Below are 19413 nucleotides of genomic sequence, written 5' to 3'. Positions count from 1 at the left end.
AAGAGCTTAATGACTCAGAGCAATCTGTGGCAGTGACTAGTTGAAATGAACGGATGTGGGAGGAAGAGAACGGACACAAAATGTGTTACAGTTGTTAGTAGCGTAAAATTAAAGAGTCACTCAGGAAAGAGTAACTGAAGAGTTGTCGTCGAAAATTTGCTCGTGCAGGTGCGCTAAACCCTTGTCCGATGGGACAGCCTCAGAGGGGTCACAATGGCTAACAAACTGGGAGAACCAAGGTTCAAATCTCCACCCAGGTTGAGGTTATCTATGGTTTACATAATCTATGATCTTGCAAAAGTGCTTGAGAATATAGGAACTGTTCGTTAACAATCGCACTGGCGAACTGCTTCCCGATAAAAGCTGATACCAAATTCTCAAATGGTAATGATGTCGATGTACTGCTAAATTTCATTTATTCCTCGCTGTTATTATTTTTCAGACAATAAAAGGCAGCAGATGAGAAGTTTACTAAGTTAGAGAACATGTGAACACGAGAAAAATTGGTAAACTAGAAGGAGAAACGGGTTTCATTGCGTGCGCAATTACACGTGGGAACTCTAAAGGAAATGCGTGCACAGATTGCGACGGAGAGTTAATTTTCTAAATAACTGTGAAAGTTTCGGCGCACGCAGGTGCAGCGGCACGTGACTAGAGAGCTGCTAGCGTTTCGGGTAGCGTGCTCGCTTGACGCATTCAGCGCACGCTTCTGCGGCTACCGGGACGTGCCTCGGTGACATGACAGGCCAACTGACAGCTGCGCGCACAGCTTTCTGTGTCAACACCGAAACCTGTGCGCGGCCCGCTGCTGGGAACACAGAATACATTCCCAAATATTAGCCACAATTGCGAATAATTTTGACACCAGCTGCATTAGGTATTGAAGGAATACCTGTTGGTGACACGTGTAAGATGCCTACTCGCTTATTCGTACATATCGCGGCAAAGTTTCTCTCTAAATCCAACTGCGTTGATATAATCAAGGCAATCGGGTCAACGTTTATGCTGCACAGCTTAGAGTGGGTGTCTAACTCCCCACTGAGCGAGGTTGCGCAGTGCTTAGCACACTGGACTCGCATTCTGGAGGACGACGGTTCAAACCGGCGTCCGGCCATCCTGATTTAGGTTTTCGTGATTTCCCTAAATCGCTTCAGGCAAATTCCGGGGTGGTTCCTTTGAAAGAGCACGGCCGATTTCCTTCACCATACTCCCTTAGTTCGAGCTTATGCTCCGTCTCAAATGAACTTGTTGTCGACGGGACGTTAAACTCTAATCTCCTTCTACTCGCGAGGTACACACACCTGAAGACTAAAAATGGAACAGTGTGTCTGCCGGTACATACACCATCAAAGTCACCACACTTGCCATAAAAAAACCTTCACACTCAATCTAATGCGCATGAAAAGGATTCAAAAGGAGACACTGGTTTCATCAAACTGGAAGATTTATTGTCTCTAGCATAAGGCACAGTGCAAGTTCCTAACGTTTCTGCGCACACGCACTGACGTTCACTCGTATTTCGGCTTGTTATTACTTTCCTGAGGTAACTATTACTTCTACCGGTCTTTGCTAACGACTCGCTTCTAATATTGATGAATTCTCTACTCCGTCCATTTCTCACACCACGTGACCATGTATCGTCCATGTATCGTCCAGGCACGTACAACATCCAGCCACGACTCCCCACTACCACCTGCCTTCCGCGCCATCCGTGGCGGTTGGCGCCAAACCGTGCTATTCGATCACTGGGGAGTTCTTGGCGACACTTCTGCTGCGCTAGCCCGCTACGTGTACTGTACAGATTTCGATACTCAAGGAGTGACTATGTATGTAACCTTACACAAATGGAAATTTCTGCGCCGGCCGGTGTGGCCGTGCGGTTAAAGGCGCTTCAGTCTGGAACCGCGTGACCGCTACGGTCGCAGGTTCGAATCCTGCCTCGGGCATGGATGTGTGTGTTGTCCTTAGGTTAGCTAGGTTTAATTAGTTCTAAGTTCTAGGCGACTGATGACCTCAGAAGTTAAGTCGCGTAGTGCTCAGAGCCATTTGAACCATTTGAAATTTCTGCCGGAGTGGGACACGAACCAGGATTTCCTGCTTTTCGCGAGCGGTCGCCTTAGCCATCGGGCTATACGTGTACGCCTCCAGGTCGAACCAGATCTCCAGTATCCCACAATGTCTGAGACAAACCTGTTCAATGTTAGAAGTATCGTCAAGGAACGTCGAGACAGCATAATGATAAAAAAATACAACAAAGAATTTATTTGTGTTAGGAAAGTCTGTGCAACCTACAATGATAGTGAGAAATGTGATTTTTTGATTATTGTAAGCTTTATTTTTCTTTAACTAAAGAATGTATTTCGACATACAGTTCCCAGACGTGACACATAAAAGATTTCCATATTATCATTCAGTGGACACCCGCCAGGTTAGCCAAGAGCGCTAATGCACTGCTTCCTGGACTCGGGTAGGCGCGCCACCCCCGGATCGAATCCGCCAGGCGGATTACCGACAAGGGCCGGAGTGCCAGCCAGCCTGGATGTGGTTTTTAGGCGGTTTTCCACATCTTGCTAGGTGAATACCGGGCTGGTCCCCACGTTCCGCCTCAGTTACACGATTCGAAGACATTTGAAACCCGTTCGCACTATTTCATGATCTACACAAGGCGCAATCAGCTGGGGTACACTGATTCCGTCCCAGGGAGGTAAGAGTTGGCGTCAGGAAGGGCATCCGGCCACCCATTAAAACTAACATTGCCAGATCCGATTGTAAATACGTCAACACTGCGTAAATTGCGGGACAAAGGCGTCAGCTATCGAATAGAAATGTCATTCACTGGAGCGTTATCTATCGAAACATTTTTACACATATTAGATGTTGCATACTTACGTTGTTGCGGTTGCGTGTACTACGTATTACTTACAGACGTTAAAAGTTGGCTTTGGAATTAATTATTCTTCTAAATGAAACCAGTAGCTAACCTGCTTTTAATTTTTTCATTGTTTATGAAATTTTCGTGTCGATTATGTAAAAGTTCTTTACACTTAAGCAACTGAATACAATTTCTATTACATAAAATAAAAACTTACGAAATGAAAAAAGGGCACCTTAAAGTTGTTATACGTTCATGAGAAACAGAATTAAACAAATCGCATTTTATAAGAATTCATTATTCCATAGATTTTTCATTATTTTTTTGTCATTTGCGTGGTACACTAGAAAGAATTTACACCCTACCTGAAACTGTAATTTGTATTTTTTTATGACACACTTGTTGACCTTCTTCGCATACTATAATTTTTTGCATGTATAGCCCATAGTGGAGCGTACGTCACAGTCATTGGCGGCATACAGTCATAGAGTAATACGATGCACTTGTAGTGATGTGGACTGTTACGCATTCTGTCTTCAAGGAATTATTTAATTTTAGCTCTCTCTCTCTCAGACACTGTCTTTTTCTCTCTCTCTCTCTCTCTCTCTCTCTCTCTCTCCCGATATCTTTCACTTTCTTCACCCTCCGTTTCCAGGGCAGTTTTGTCTTTGGAGTGTAGACGAGGATTCACCTTACGTTTAAGGTGGGATAGCAGTACCACAGGTCCTATAGATTGTATGTTTCAACGACTGAAAACACCGTTTTGAAATGTCATGCCCCAGGCGTTTTTGGAATTAATAAAAGAAGAACCCATCACGTATAGAAGTGTTTCACATTCACAAATTCAAATATTATTTACTCCCGAGATGCCTACCATTTCATTGGTCACACAGCCCTTAGTGCAGATTTAAACACGATGGAATTTATTTTATCACTTCTTCTCAAGGATATGTTGGTTTTTAAGACTTCATCTTCTGCCAAAAGCAGCCGTGTGTCGCATTCAGTGTCTCTCTTTTTCTGTTTGAAACTAAATTTATTTCAAAGATGGGATTATGGAATTTGTGCTGTTTTTATGCATTTCGTGCTTAGACGGATGTCAAATTTTTCTTCGTACTGTAAATGTTTGGTACGTTTCTTTGTGAGTTTAACTGTATGCACTCTCGTGTTATGTAGCAAGTTTTCGTATACAAAACGGAATTCCAAAATCTTCCTTTAGCAAATATCTTAATAGGGCATCCAGAACAAGACAACAAAAATCCAAAACGGCACATTTTATTTCATTACTTAAGTCGCAGACTCTCTTCAGGAGTAGTGGAAGATCCCCACGAATTTCCTTCAACTTCGTATGTTGCTTGCACATCACACCTCGAGTAAAATATTTTGTTCATGCACGATATGAGTACTAAATGGTTCAAATGCTCTGAGCAGTATGGGACTTAACTTCTGAGGTCATCAGTCCCCTAGAACTTAGAACTACTTAAATCTAACTAACCTATGGACATCACACACATCCACGCCCGAAGCAGGATTCGAATCTGCGACCGGAGCGGTCGCGCGGTTCTAGACTGTAGCGTCTAGAACCGCTCGGCCACCCCGACCGGCGATATGAGTACTGTTCGACTGAAATGAGACGTGTGAGACTGTACAATTAAAAGAAATTTCAACAACCCACCGTGCGTTCTATGAGTCTGAAGACTCTACAAACCCAATACCGGGAAAGCCCTTACCTGTAGCCAGGCCACTGTACAAATTATCCTCTTTATGTCGAGACCGTTTACCAGCTTTGCTTTTCGGAGGCGAGTACGACGTGAGGCGGTGCTTTCTGTGGCAGGTGGTGGTGCTGTTGGCGACGGCGATGCTGGCCGGGGCGCTGCCGCTGGAGGACGAATACGGCAACGTGCTGCACGCGTCCGGTGGCTACGCCGCCCCCGCCGCCTACGCCGCCCCCGCCGTCGCGTACGCGGCGCCCATCGCCAAAGCCGTAGTCGCCGCGCCCGCAGTCGCCTACGCCGCCCCCGTCGCTAAGGCAGTCGTGGCGGAGCCTGTGGTAAGACACACTACCAGTCACACCATTCATATCCGATGCATCATCTGTGATGTAGTTCAGGGCTTCCCGAATACAACTCACACGAAAAAATAAGTCACCACCTTAAAAGAGCACACTGTCCCTTTGGAGCGCTTTAGATGGCACAGGACAGGTATCAAACGGTCACGTCCACCTCTCATTTGACTCATTACGGTGAGGGTAGGTAACTGCCAGTCAGTTGTATAGAATCAGCGCAGCAAGATTGGTCGAACTGGAGACGAGACAGTGGAGTGCTTAGGTCTTTCGTAACTGGATGTGCCTGCGATCACATGGTGAATGGTGTTGCTCGATTTCTTGGTGTATCAAAATGGAATGTCAACGAGTCTACCAGATGTCGTAAACTGGCGAGGGTCGGGACATACTTATTTGGAAACTCACGCTCAGATCACAGATGATTCGTGATTCAAGATCATACGTTTCTTCGCACACGAGTAGCTGCGCACGGGAGCGAAACAGCGATGGGGTCGCACTGAGATTTTTCGGCTGCCTACAGGAGTGAAACGTCGATGGGGTCAAGCTGAGACTTTTTTTGGTCACTGTGGGCGGAGACAGTACAGAAAGACTTGGATGTTAAACTACGGACGTAGAAATTGGGATGATAAGGATATGAGACTCTGGATTGGCTTAGAGGTCTGCTTTTTATTGCTTCTTTAAGTATTTTCAATGAATATACAGAAGAGCATAGACACTAGTTTATATTTACAGCAAGTGTAAAACATAAATGAAGCCTACTAGATTTTCAGTAAATTCCCAGAAAAGGAGGCCACTCCAGCCTATAACTTTATTAAGATTCGGGAATACACAGTAACGTATGGTAATGCAGACAACGAACCATGGAAGCGGCACATTCTGTTGCTCTAATCGAAACCTTAAGTTCAAGTACTCGTCACAGTGAGAGTGACATGCATAAAAATGTACGACAAAGACAGATAACCGTCGTCCAGAAGTAGGTACAAGCACGCTCTGCAAGTCGTTCTCTGTGTAAAAGCCTGACTAAGGATAATGCTCACTGTTCTGGTCACTGGACTTTTGAACTCAGCCTTGTTCGGTGTTTGAGGGCTGATTGCTTACAGATTGAATGGGCTGATGAAAGAGGTTTGTAATGTGCGTATACCTCCACCTAAGTTAAAAGGCTTACAACTAATATTCATAATTAGCTACATTTTTTGGCAACCCATTATCATTCGATCGTTACGAAGATCCACTCGTAGTCATAAAATGTTCGTAACCGAGAGCGGCAGGCGTCGCGTGTTGACAAAAGCCGATAGGAACTGTCGCTGTCAGTGAATGCAGATCCATTCTATCTAGTTTCCGAGCTAACATTGCGAAGGGGACTGCATGCGCTGTACGTTTACAGCCGGATATTTCGGAAAATGCAGCTGCTCTCAGTAGCAGATGAAGCTGAACGTCTTCATCAGGCCAAAACGTCGAAACTGTCTGGCTGGAAGCATGTGGTCTGGTCTGGCGAGTCGTGACTTCGCCATTTCTCAAATGATACAAGGGGTGCAGAGCTTCAGTGGCCCACGAGGCATTTAGCCCGCAGTCTGTGGAGGATGAAGTTGATGTCAGAGGTGGTTCTGTGATGTTTAGGGTGTTTTTGTCTTGCCATGACGTGGGTTTAGTCATTTAGGTTAACGTGAACATGTACCAGGTTGTATGTTTCAACAATCGCAGTGACCTGCTGTTGTCTTTCTTCTATAACTTCCTGATGATTATCCGGATGCTTCAGTCTTGCAAGATGAGAACGGTTGTGTTTATAGAGCTGCATGTAAACATCCCCGGTATGACGAACAATCAGGCGCGCCATCCTCCCTCAACTGGGCTGTTGCGTCATCCGATCTTAATCCGAAAGAAGATTTTCCGGAGTATTTGGAAGATCGGAAGCAGTCAGCATCCTCGCCTTTGGGAAGCTCCGCGGAATCATCTGTGAGTGAATTGACAAGGATTCAGCATACCTGAAGAAACTTGTGGGTCCTCTTCCCTGTAGAAATGAAGCCATTATCAAAAGTGCAGGCGGTGTCTCCTAAGACTGTCTTGCTTATCTTGTCTAAGTATTCGTAGGTCATAAGGCTCTTCTCCACATCTGTGTCCGTACTGTTTCATTTCTTCATTTCGAGGGATGTTGCGAACATGTCAACTATTGGCGCAAGGAGTAGTGAAGCTTTGCTCCTTAGCTCCAGTGCTCTGACAACGTCGAATCCTGCAGAAGGGGAAGTGATGAAGTGGCAGAAAGCCTCTCAGTGTTTGACTGCGTAGTACTTTAATGTCTTCGTGATTTTAGTATGGACAGCATCAGATCTTCCTGCTGTAGTATCCTAAGTTAATGAACTTATCAGACCTCTAAGAACGCCTTCATGCGCAATACCTGAGGCCCTCAGCACGGTTCCGCACTTACGTTTAGTGAAAAAAATACGAGCTTACGGAATATCGGACCAGGTTTGTGATTGGATTCAGGATTTCCTAGAAGAAAGAACACAACATGTCATTCTTAACGGTTCAAAATCTGCAGATGTAGAGGTAATTTCGGGAGTACCGCAGGGAAGCGTGATAGGACCTTTATTGTTTACAATATACATAAATGACTTAGTTGACAACATCGGTAGCTCCGTGAGGCTATTTGCAGATGACACGGTTGTCTACAAGAAAGTAGCAACATCAGAAGACTCGTACGTACTCCAGGAGGACCTGCAGAGGATTAATGCATGGTGCGACAGCTGGCAGCTTTCCCTAAACGTAGATAAATGTAATATAATGCGCATACATAGGGGCAGAAATCCATTCCAGTACGATTATGCCATAGGTGGTAAATCATTGGAAGCGGTAACGACCGTAAAATACTTAGGAGTTACTATCCGGAGCGATCTGAAGTGGAATGATCACATAAAACAAATAGTGGGAAAAGCAGGCGCCAGGTTGAGATTCATAGGAAGAATTCTAAGAAAATGTGACTCATCGACGAAAGAAGTAGCTTACAAAACGCTTGTTCGTCCGATTCTTGAGTATTGCTCATCAGTATGGGACCCTTACCAGGTTGGATTAATAGAAGAGATAGACATGATCCAGCGAAAAGCAGCGCGATTCGTCATGGGGACATTTAGTCAGCGCGAGAGCGTTACGGAGATGCTGAACAAGCTCCAGTGGCGGACACTTCAACAAAGGCGTTACGCAATACGGAGAGGTTTATTATCGAAATTACGAGAGAGCACATTCCGGGAAGAGATGGGCAACATATTACTACCGCCCACATATATCTCGCGTAATGATCACAACGAAAAGATCCGAGAAATTAGAGCAAATACGGAGACTTACAAGCAGTCGTTCTTCCCACGCACAATTCGTGAATGGAACAGGGAAGGGGGGATCAGATAGTGGTACAATAAGTACCCTCCGCCACACACCGTAAGGTGGCTCGCGGAGTATAGATGTAGATGTAGATGTAGATGTCATTGTTACTTTCGGTGATACTTAAGTAGAGTATCGTTCACAGTGAAGCACACTTCGCAGTGATTGCAGGAGCTCCCTATACCTCGAGTAGCTAGAATTCCACTTGATGAGTAAATATGTTACACTTGAAAGTTTATAGAATAATTCTGTGGCTGTATGAGGCATGATCTGATGAGTGTTGGCCACTTCTTGCGTCACATTATTGGAAGGATACTCTGGAAAGCAAGGCTTCTGCCAGCAGACTCACCATAACGCGTTTTCTCTTCTCCTCCTCTTACTACACGTCGGAAATCAGCCAGATGACTGTTTCTGCTGTCCACTCGGATCCAACGCCATCGTGATCCACCTCCATTCCCCTCATCTATTTAACTGTGCTTTATTTCGAACTATATCTCATTTTTATTTCATGAGTAACTGTCCATTGTCTCCAAATGAGTTTCCCATTCTCATCGATATTGTTACATTTCTTCGTTGCTAGCTTATATTAAGTTCTTTTGTTTCTAGTTATTCATTCGTTTCCGTACCTAATAATGTGCGATAATTCAGTTGCCTTTATATTTCGTTTCTCATTTTGAAAGGAAACACAAGTATAGAAGTATTACATATGTACGTTATTTTATTACTTTAATATTTACAGACAATGCTTAGCACTACTTTCTCGAATTTTCAGGCTTTTATCGCCCATTGCTGATTCTTTGCCAGATCAATGCGCTTTGGCTGGTACATATTTCTCCAGGTGTTACCTCTGTTCCTTTCTGAACTTATTTTCTTGAGATTAGAGAATCTGTACCCCGTACACATGACCCACGTATTGTAACTGTAGTTCGGCCAGAAAACAAATGCACAGCCAAGATTTCCTCCTGCATCCTTGCCCAGTTGGTAAAGAGATGTTAAAATTTCCTATTTTTCCCCTCTTCATTTCAAAAAATTGTTCCCTAATTTCAGTACGTAAGTCCATTTCCCAGGTCTCATTGCTTTTGCTTCTGAGCTACTGACATGTTTTCATAACGCCACCCAACACTGTCTGTTCCATCCGTTCTGTTTAGTGTTATTTCTCTCTTTCTCGCACATGAATTTCACATAGCTTCCTTGCCAAATATGTCTTTCCATTGCAACTAAAGTGAAATGAATTTAATTACAAGAACATATCTCTTCTGTGTTTTATTACTTATCGTAGATAGCAGGAGATATATTTTAAATCTAATGTTTCAATTTCAGTAAAACAGTTTTCAAGTTAATCTGATTCTTTGTTGTAACCGAAGTAATGCCTTCTAAACACTGTCGTCATCTTCCACCACCGTGCAGGTTGATGACTTGGAAAAATTTGTACATCACAAGTAATTATGTTTTTTTCGTAATTTCAAACTATACTAGAGTACTTATGTCTTATGTACTGGTTGTAAATACATCTGTGAACGCCAAACAGAAAGTCAAAGAAACACATTCGGGAAAATACATTTGCAAATCGATGCCGGTTGTCAGAAGCGTATCGCTTTAGTGGGCTAACTTTGACTGTCTAGACGTCTCTTTCCCTCTGCAGTAGACAGGTGCTACAGAAGAAAGGAATATTATGCTTCAACGTTTCGTCGACAACTGTGTAATTAAAGAAAGACTGTACTCTCGGACTGCGGACAGATATCGGCTGCTGTTGGTCCGTCATGGACACGGGACCTCGGCTGGTTAAGTAACTGTCAATATCAATGAAACTGACCAACAGGCGTGTATATTAAGATGTTATTTTATTTTATTTTGAATTCTACCAGTGTCATCATTTCACTGTGCCACCTTCAGGTCTAATATGTATCTCTCCAAATTAAAAAAATAGAAAAGTCATGTAGAGCCATTAATCACTGGATGTCGTGAGTTTAATTGTTACACTAGTGCTTCATTAGAAGACTTGATTGGAAAGATGCATATGGGGCCTGAAGGTGGCATAGTGAAATGCTGAAACTGGTAGTCTTCAAAATAAAATAAAATAACATCTTAATATGCACGGCTGTTGGTGAATTTCATTGATATTGACAGTAATCTACCTTGTTCTTTTAAAATCAAATCACTATTTGCCGAAGCGATTTCGTGAAATCACGGGAAACCTTCATCGGGATGAGCGGACGGGAGTTTGAAACGCCGTCCTGCTGAAAGCGCGCTGATTGTGTTGCTATCGCGCCGTCACGTTCGGCCACCGACTGGAAGCGTCATGGCTGCTGTTAACGTTCGAAAGTGAGGTAGGTGTGCGAGTAACGGTGAGAGAGTGATTGACGGGGCACCACTGGAATGGAGACACAAAGAGAGAAGCAGAGGAATGGTGATAGGAGAACAACGCACGGTGGGGTATTAGCGTGTGGCAGCGGGACGACCACTCAGCGTCTTTACTGCTGGCGGCGGAGCTCCGTAACAGCCAAGTCGTTTGTGCTGGCGCGCTCTACGGTCGATAACTGACTCATAACTGCTCGGCAACAGTTGCGCTGAACGTCTGGTGTGTCTGCAGCGGTAGCGACAGCAGGACTGTCCATAATAGTCACCGTTGTGTTTATTGCAGCTTAATATGACTAAGAATGACAAGAGAAGGAACTTTATAAATAATGCGCATTCGCATTACTTTCGATTACTAATCCATATGTATCAGTTACTCACATACTCGACGCAAGCGATAGTGTAACATTCGCTCTACCGATCAGAGATCACAGTTACTGCATACCTTCCTAGTCGTGACGGTCGGTCGTTGCCGCCAAGTTTGACCAAAGCATATCGGTAATTTTCAAGATAGCTGTACGTCGGCGTTCGTGAAGTTAAAGTGCATTTATTAACTGTTTACGATGCTGCCACACAGGTGAAATGAAATTGCCTTGCCGCTGGTCATGAATATTGAAGATCACAAAACGCTGACGTGTTTCTCTTACGCTTATCTCCCGGCTGTGTTGATATCTTCTCGCGCTCTAAAATGAAAGCCTGAGGCCAGTGGTATGTCTGATGACCCAGTTCTAATACTATAGTATGTTTGCGTCTACATACATATTTCTCGAGCCACCATATGGTGAATGGCGAAGGGAACCTTGTGCCACTGCTAGTCATATCTCTTCTTGTTCCACTCACAAATACAGCGATGAGAAAACGAGTGTCTATATGCTTTCGTATGAACCTTGATTTCGACTTCCTTCTAAAGATACAAATTCGAGTTCATCTGACATTTCCGCAATACTCGCGTAGTAATCGAACCTATCGGTAACAAATCCAGCAGCCCGTCCCAGAATTGCTTCGACGTCTTACTGATGCGGATTCTAAGCACTTGAACAGTACTCAAGACAGAGTCTTGTGCGCCGTCTCTTTTATACGCATTTCTAGAGGTCTCCCAAGAAACTGACCTTACAAAAAATGGTTCAGATGGCTCTGAGCACTATGCGACTTAACTTCTGAGGTCATCAGTCGCCTAGAACTTAGAACTAATTAAACCTAACTAACCTAAGCACATCACATACATCCATGCCCGAGGCAGGATTCGAACCTGCGACCGTAGCGGTCGCTCGGTTCCAGACTGTAGCGCCTAGAACCGCACGGCCACTCCGGCCGGCACTGACCTTACAGGCTCGTTCCATTTCATATCACTTTGAAGCGACAAGCTCTTTCGTTTTTAGATGTTTTTATTCATTTGCCTCTGTAGTAGCGTCCATAATTACTGATATCGTAAGAACCTCTGTATTCCATTTGTCGTTTCGAAAGGAAACATAAGTGACTACGTAGGCTTTCCCGGCGTAATAAGTCTTGAAAGTCTTTTCGGGTTTGCTGCCGGATCCTAAAATCAACTTGACTCGATATTTCGGCGATCCAACTGTTCGCCATCTTCAGGAAATGCTGCTTCTGCTGATGAGTCCCGCTGAGCATTTCCTGAAGATGGCGAACAGTTGGATCGCCGAAATATCGAGTCAAGTTGATTTTAGGATCCGGCAGCAAACCCGAAAAGACTTTCAAGGAAACATAAGTATCATATATGTCTATGGTTTTATTACTTTAATATGTACAGACAGTGGTCAATATTATGTTCATGAAGTTTCATGCTTTTATAGCCCATTCCTGATTTGTTGTCGCATCGATATGCTTTGGTGGGTATATATTTCTCCAGCTGTTTCCTCTATTTCTTTCCCCACTATTTCCTTGTGGTAAACGACATATTTCGTTAGTTTGCCTTTGTATATATGATCTCCATGTAATTTAGCTACACTTCGGCTAGAAAACAACTTCACAGCCAATATTTTTTCCTCCCTCCAGCAGCAGCGTTGTCAACCTTTCGATGGTAATTAGAAAACACCAGTACAATGACCGCAGAACGCATCTTGTGTCAGCTGTTTTACTGAGTCAGGGACGCCGTAACGCGTGCCAACAAGCTACCCTCAACCACATTAACGCCCCCCCCCCCACCATCACTACCAGCCATCAAATGTAGAAGTTATTTAACCGGTACGATGACTCAGAATATAATATTGTTAATAGGGTGGTGCAAGCCTTTGAATTTGTCGCCTATTTAGCTGCCTATTTATTAGAGCAGCGCCCTTGACTCACATTGAGCGGAGGCTGCAGGGAACTAATAAAACGCAGAAAACTATAAAGTGGGCAACAGGAACAGTCACCACTACCCCCGTGCTTATAATGGCTTGCGGCAAATCCTGTGGAGGCCATTTGAATACATCAAGCGTAGAGGTATTGTGTTCAAGCATTGAACACATTTCGATACTGTGTTGTTTTTCCGATGTTAGTTTAGAGACTTGTGAAGCCTGACAACTATATAGGTAGTCTTCATCAGAGTTATCTATATGCAGCATTCGACCTATAGTTCCTCATCCTAGTGGTTAGAGTAGTCTACTCTTGCTGTACCATTTCAGATAACAAAGAGGTTCATAAAGAAAACTCAAAAGTTAGAGTAATTTTGAAATAAAGGCCGTTCTGTCAACTACAGAAGGTACTCGAAATATCTCGCAAGGTCCTGATTTCTATTTCAGACACTGTAACATAATTTCTAGCTTCTGTCAGGACAAATTTCATCGGTCATGAGATGGTAGACTTACGTACAGAAACAACGAGGGATGCGTAGACTATACGAATTTCTGACTGTGCCATATTTGATTACTGTGCATTGGCGACGTACTGCGAACTCTAAAAGCACTCCGTCTTCAGGCCACGAATGGCCTACCGAGACCATGCGACCGCCGTGTCATCCTGAGTGGAGGATGCGGATAGGAGGGGCGTGGGGTCAGCACACCGCTCTCCCGGTCGCTGTGATGGTATTCTTGACCGAAGCCGCTACTATTCGGTTGAGTAGCTCCTCAGTTGGCATCACGAGGCTGAGTGCACCCCGAAAGATGGTGACAGTGCATGGCGGCCTGGATGGTCACCCATCCAAGTGCCGACCATGCCCGACAACGGTTAACTTCGGTGATCTCACGGGAATCGGTGTATCCACTGCGGCACGGCCGTTGCCCGCGAACTCTAAAACGTTAGTTATTATGCATTCGAAGTACCAGTTGCCTAATTGTCTGTTTCTTCAGTCGTCTTTTTTCGCCGCATCATGTTTGATCACATGTGGCGGTTCAATCGTTCAGTTACTATACTCCCATTTATGAAGACATCTACATGTAGATTTTCTCTAAATTCCTCTTATGATCTGAGGTGAATTCCAGGAGGGCGGTACTGAAAATACCGCGGCCAGTTTCCATCTCCATCGTTCTCCTATTTGAGGTTGTGCTTCGACTGTCACTGTCTCATCGTTGCTAGACATTAAGTCCAGCTCCTCATTCGTTTGGATCCTATCTACTTATCATGTATGCCCAGATGTAAATATGACTTCGTATCGCCTGTTGGATGCTCCAGAGGTGAACCTAAGGATACTCCTGACCAGCAGCCGCTTTCCTGGAATAGTAGGGGGCAGGAGTGGGACCGAGGAAAGCGAGAACGTAGCCAGCGGCAGAGGAAGGACGCGCGGCGATCGCTTTCTTGGCGGAGGAAGCGCCGGCACAGGGACAGGTTTCTCCGCTGCGCGGCAAAAGTGTTCCAGCCCGAGCGAGCTGGACACGCGCCCGGAACACGCCGCCAGTGAAACCCTGCCGGCCACTGACTCCAACGTGAGGCCTCTGGAGGCTCCAGTTAGTGCCAGAGGCAACTTGAGGATGCAAGAACTGTTGCGAACGCGGCCTTGCGGGACCCCAAGAGCAAGCGCGTAGGATCACAACCGGACTACACAAATTACCGTCAAGAACGATACGTCCAGATGTTGCCGATCTTCATATTTATACCATTTTCTGCAGAATAAAGTGTTTTACTGTTTGGCGTTTGAGGACTGAGACCATGTGCGTAGTTCACCGTCACCTATATTGCGCATCTTCATACCTGTTGCCACAGTTTCACTTTGACCGCCGGCCGCGGTGGTCTCGCGGTTCTAGGCGCGCAGTCCGGAACCGTGCGACTGCTACGGTCGCAGGTTCGAATCCTGCCTCGGGCATGGATGTGTGTGATGTCCTTAGGTTAGTTAGGTTTAAGTAGTTCTCAGTTCTAGGGGACTAATGACCACAGCAGTTGAGTCCCATAGTGCTCAGAGCCATTTGAACCATTTGAACCATCACTTTGACCTAACGAAAGTAAAATGTTCTGGCCGATTAGATCACATCGCTTTTTTTCTTTTTCTTCTAGCCCACGCTTCGACTTCTCTCCTGGGATCAGATTCAGCAGGGACACTCTGATTCGACCCTTATACTGAGCTCGTTATGTTAATGTTATTGTGATGGAGAGCAGGTGGAGGAGGGAATGGGGGTGAAGGTGGGGGTGGGGGAATGAGAAAAGAAAAGATTTTTACGCTATATACAATGTGTAACAACTAGGACTTTCTTCTGCTAGTGTTACGATCATCCCCTGACGATGGATGTAAAGCGCGATTTGTCTCCCTTTCTCCTGAAGCATGGACAATACTCTTTGGTTGAGTTTTACAGAGAACTTACCAGAACGTGATGTGACGCTCTTCTTCATTTGAACAATTTTCAGTCAGAAGCAAGTCCCACCTTTGAGCGGCCAACTCTGACGAGTCGATCTGATTTTCTTCAAACCAACGATGCAGTGACCCTTACAGAAAAGTTTAGATACCAAAATGCCACTACTGTGTGAAAATTGTAGTTTTGTCTGTAATATCTGGTTCCTTAATTATCCACCGAAACTAATGCTCAAATTGAGTACCGGGAGAAGTGGCAATCCGGCAGTCGCAACTGTAACTGAGTGACAACGGTTATCGTCTGGAGTGACTGACCGCAATACCTGACGTCTTCGGAATCATTTAATGCATTCGCAATTACGAAAAGGACAACCATCAGCTGCAGAATGGAATGAAGACAATGAAAATTTGTGCTGTATCTAAACTCGAATCCTATTTCCCGTTCATAGCGTGACGTCGCCTTACCATTGGCTATAACGTGCACGACTCACGACCAGCCCCAAAGTTCCATATGTCGTCAACCATGCGTATACGACCTGTACTAGTACATCCATTATGTATATGCACGTACAGGTCATGCGTTGTACTTGAAAGTCTCTTTCCCTGTATCGGCAAATAAGTACGATATTGCAGTGCCTGTGTTATTCTAATTACGATGCAAAGTTCCTTTGCACATGCATGCATGTGTCGTATATATCGTATCGTATATTCGGAATCAGATGGCCGTATAGGTCTACCATAGTGACGACTGGATCTGATATTCCTGCTTCGCACTGTTGTTAGCAGCGGACCTGGTCATGTATAAACTCCTGTCTATGAACGAATATAGGAACACGATAAAGAATATGAAGTCTGTGAAATACACATACGAAACTCTACGAAGCCCTGGGAGACGTATGTGCAATTTTTGTGAGTATCATCTCGCAAATCAGTTAGACGAATCTAATGTGTTGCATATTTTACAAAAAAATCACTGCAGAATGGACGTGATAGATGTTGTTACTACATGTCTGTTGGTGTGCAAGTGTTGGGGAACGCCTCGCTTAGATTAGAAGAAATTCTTGTCCTCCCACGTGGTTGGTGGACAAGAAGTGTGCAACTGGTCTTTCAGCTCGGCGCCGGCCCACATTCATCCTGAGGCACGGTGAGAGGTGCGCAGAGCAGCGAAGAGGTGCGAACCGCCGTCCCAACCTCTGCACAAGTGTCTCCGGTACAGTCTGTGCTTGCAAACAACGAATCAGTTGGCAAAGTGAATCTGTTTCGAGATTTGTGCAGACTTTTCTAAATGATACAAATAGACTTCCAACGGGTTAACTATTGTGATTCAACAAAAGAGTTGTTAAGAGCACAATAGTGCTGTTCAAATATGTTGGGGAGAGAAATACCTCTCTCAGAAGTGAATATGCGGAGAAAGCGGTCATCTCAGGCCACTGTAAATCGATACTGGTGGAAAAGTGTCAGCGTCTCAGAGCTAGCCTAGAGTTTTTTCTCGGATGAGACTAATTAACAAGGAAAATAATAATTTTGAGTAACGGCAAGATGATTAGCGTTTAATTACCCCTTGACAAAGTAGTGGTTAATGACAGGACACAAGCTCTGATGAAGGAACATGTGGGAACGAACTCGGTGGCGTTCTTTTATAGAAACCACCACGGGATTGACATTAACGAAAGTCACGCAAAACGAAAATAAATGAGATCGACAGTGATTTAAGACCTGCTCATGTCGAATTCGGGCCCCAGTAGGCAAAATACTCCCTCGTTTGGTTGTTGTGCTGGCAGACGGAGAGAGGCGGCGAAGTAGTTTGGGAAGGTGTTGACCATAATTTCCCAAATCGTTTAAGGCAAACGCCGGGATGGTTCCTGCCAAAGGCCGCAGCCGATTTCCGTCGACATGCTTGCTCCACTGCGAGCATGCGCTCCATCTGTCGTTGAACGCTTTTGTTCATTCCATCTTTCCTGTTGACACATGCTAACTGTAATTGCTGTTAAAGAAGTAAGAAAATTTGAATTAAAATTCGTATTAACATTTTTCTCAAATAAATACAACCAAATTTTACTGATATTGAACTTTACGCTAGCTACTGGCCGCAGGGGCTAGAACTGTAAATGACGATAACCAGATTGATTCAAAGAATTCCTAACTCAGTTACATATAGCAAAACGCTGTTTTTTGCCAGAAAAAGTTCACACTTTTTGGCACTGAAAAATTCTCACAGTGTCTCCTCACATATTGGAGGACTTCTGAATTTTCTATCCTTGACGATGCCAGCTACACGTCAGAGTCATGTTTTTGTTTGCGAGTTACGAATGTCTCCAAATGTAAAGAATATTGTTTGTTTAACCCGCAAGGCCTTGAAGGAAGAATGCATGTATTATGAAAGTAACGGGGAGTAGGTAAGCGGATGTGAAGTGTAAATGATTAAAGTTTCAGAGCGATAACAGGCATGTTTGCTGGGCTGCTCTCGCAGAAAAGGTGCGTTGGATGCACGTCTATTAGTACTATGGAACTCTGTCGGTGTTTGACAGCAGAAAGCGTTAAAAGAGAGATCAGTTACCCTGCTAGAGGCTGTGTAATCAACGTGTTAGATCACTTCATGTAATTAAGGCTGTAAATGTCGCAGTGCTACTACAGTGATGCGCGACTGGTAGACACGATTTTCAGCCGTAATACCAGCTGCGAACCGTGAAATGTGGCCTGAGGTTTCGGTGACGACCACCTCATCCACCCGACAGTGAGTGTTATCACAGTGATCAAGTAGTTTTCCGAAACAGAAGAATACGTCTTGTAAAGAAGTTCGAGTTTTTTGCTCCGCATGACAATCTCTTTGGCCACTTATTCGTCTGTTACGTCAAATGGTTCAAATGGCTCTGAGCACTATGGGTCTCAACTGCTGAGGTCATTAGTCTCCTAGAACTTAGAACTAGTTAAACCTAACTAACCTAAGGACATCACACACATCCATGCCCGAGGCAGGATTCGAACCTGCGACCGTAGCGGTTTCGCGGTTCCAGACTGCAGCGCCAGAACCGCGCGGCCTGTTATGTCACCGACTGCGTATTTCTAGTATATCATTTATTACGACGTGACGTATTATGGCTGAATTCTGGCTTGGGATTAAAAAGATATTTGTAATTCCATCCATGAGCGACAGTGGAAATATTTTCATTCAATGAAATCACATCTAGAGACTTTGCCGCAACCATGGCGCTTTATATATTTTTTATTCATTCATTCATGATCCTGTGAGTGCCACGAATGATAGAAATATTTGAAATTTTTAGCTTGTTGCGGAGAATAGTGAACTACTGTTCTCATTATTGTGGTATTCTCTTATTACATCCACTTCACACAGCTGTATTTAATGTTGTTTATTAATAGCTGTAGACTGCCGAGCGCTCAAGCCTTCATAAGAAGGCACATGTGGTGACTATCGACGTACTGTACAAAGTACATTGTTTCATAATAGCGGATCGTTATCTAGTGTGGCAGCACCTTAATTTTCGAGTCAGATCATTGGTGCATTAAATATTCGCAAACAGATAGAGTTGCACCATCTGAAAGTTTTAGACAGCATGGAAAGACAAAGATGGCATTGGAAAAACGGTCAGTGGGAACGGCATCTATGTGCCCGCGCCATCAAATGTCCACTACGAAAATAATGTGAAATAAGTTCGTACAGCGGTGTAGAAGAACAAATAGAAACCATCTACACATGATTCCACAGTAGTTGCGAAATGTGTTCTGGTGAACTTGGAACGGAAAAGGATCCAAAATAAAGAACATCAATAGCGTAGGCTTGTATGAGAGCAACTGAAACTACCCGAGACGGCTGCCTTTAAATGCTGATCTTCTGAGCGGGAAGAGCTGTGCTCCAGTTGGGATTTGCAAGCGAGCGTACGCCGGCCAGGGCGTAATTAAAGTGAGGCGAGCGGTCGGCGCTCGATAGCGGTGAGAAAGTCGAGCAGCGGCTCAAGGTTTGTAGCTCAGTGGCAGCCGCTGCTGGCCGGCCGTCACTTTCGCCAGGGCGGGCGAGGGAGCTTC

General features: G+C 44.6%; 1 protein-coding gene across 1 annotated transcript in view; it reads left to right on the top strand.

The window, feature by feature from the left end:
- LOC124544844 (cuticle protein 8) overlaps positions 1-19413 on the top strand; it is a 35576-nt gene that overhangs the window by 4339 nt on the left and 11824 nt on the right. Inside the window, exon 2 of the mRNA XM_047123551.1 lies at positions 4704-4919. Coding sequence (XP_046979507.1) covers positions 4704-4919 — 216 coding nt within the window. The remainder of the gene's footprint in view (positions 1-4703; positions 4920-19413) is intronic.

The sequence above is a fragment of the Schistocerca americana genome, chromosome 8 (genome assembly GCF_021461395.2).
Source record: "Schistocerca americana isolate TAMUIC-IGC-003095 chromosome 8, iqSchAmer2.1, whole genome shotgun sequence".
Classification (NCBI taxonomy): Eukaryota; Metazoa; Arthropoda; class Insecta; order Orthoptera; family Acrididae; genus Schistocerca; species Schistocerca americana.
Note: the sequence above shows the minus strand (reverse complement) of the source record. Positions and strands in the feature narration are given on the sequence as shown.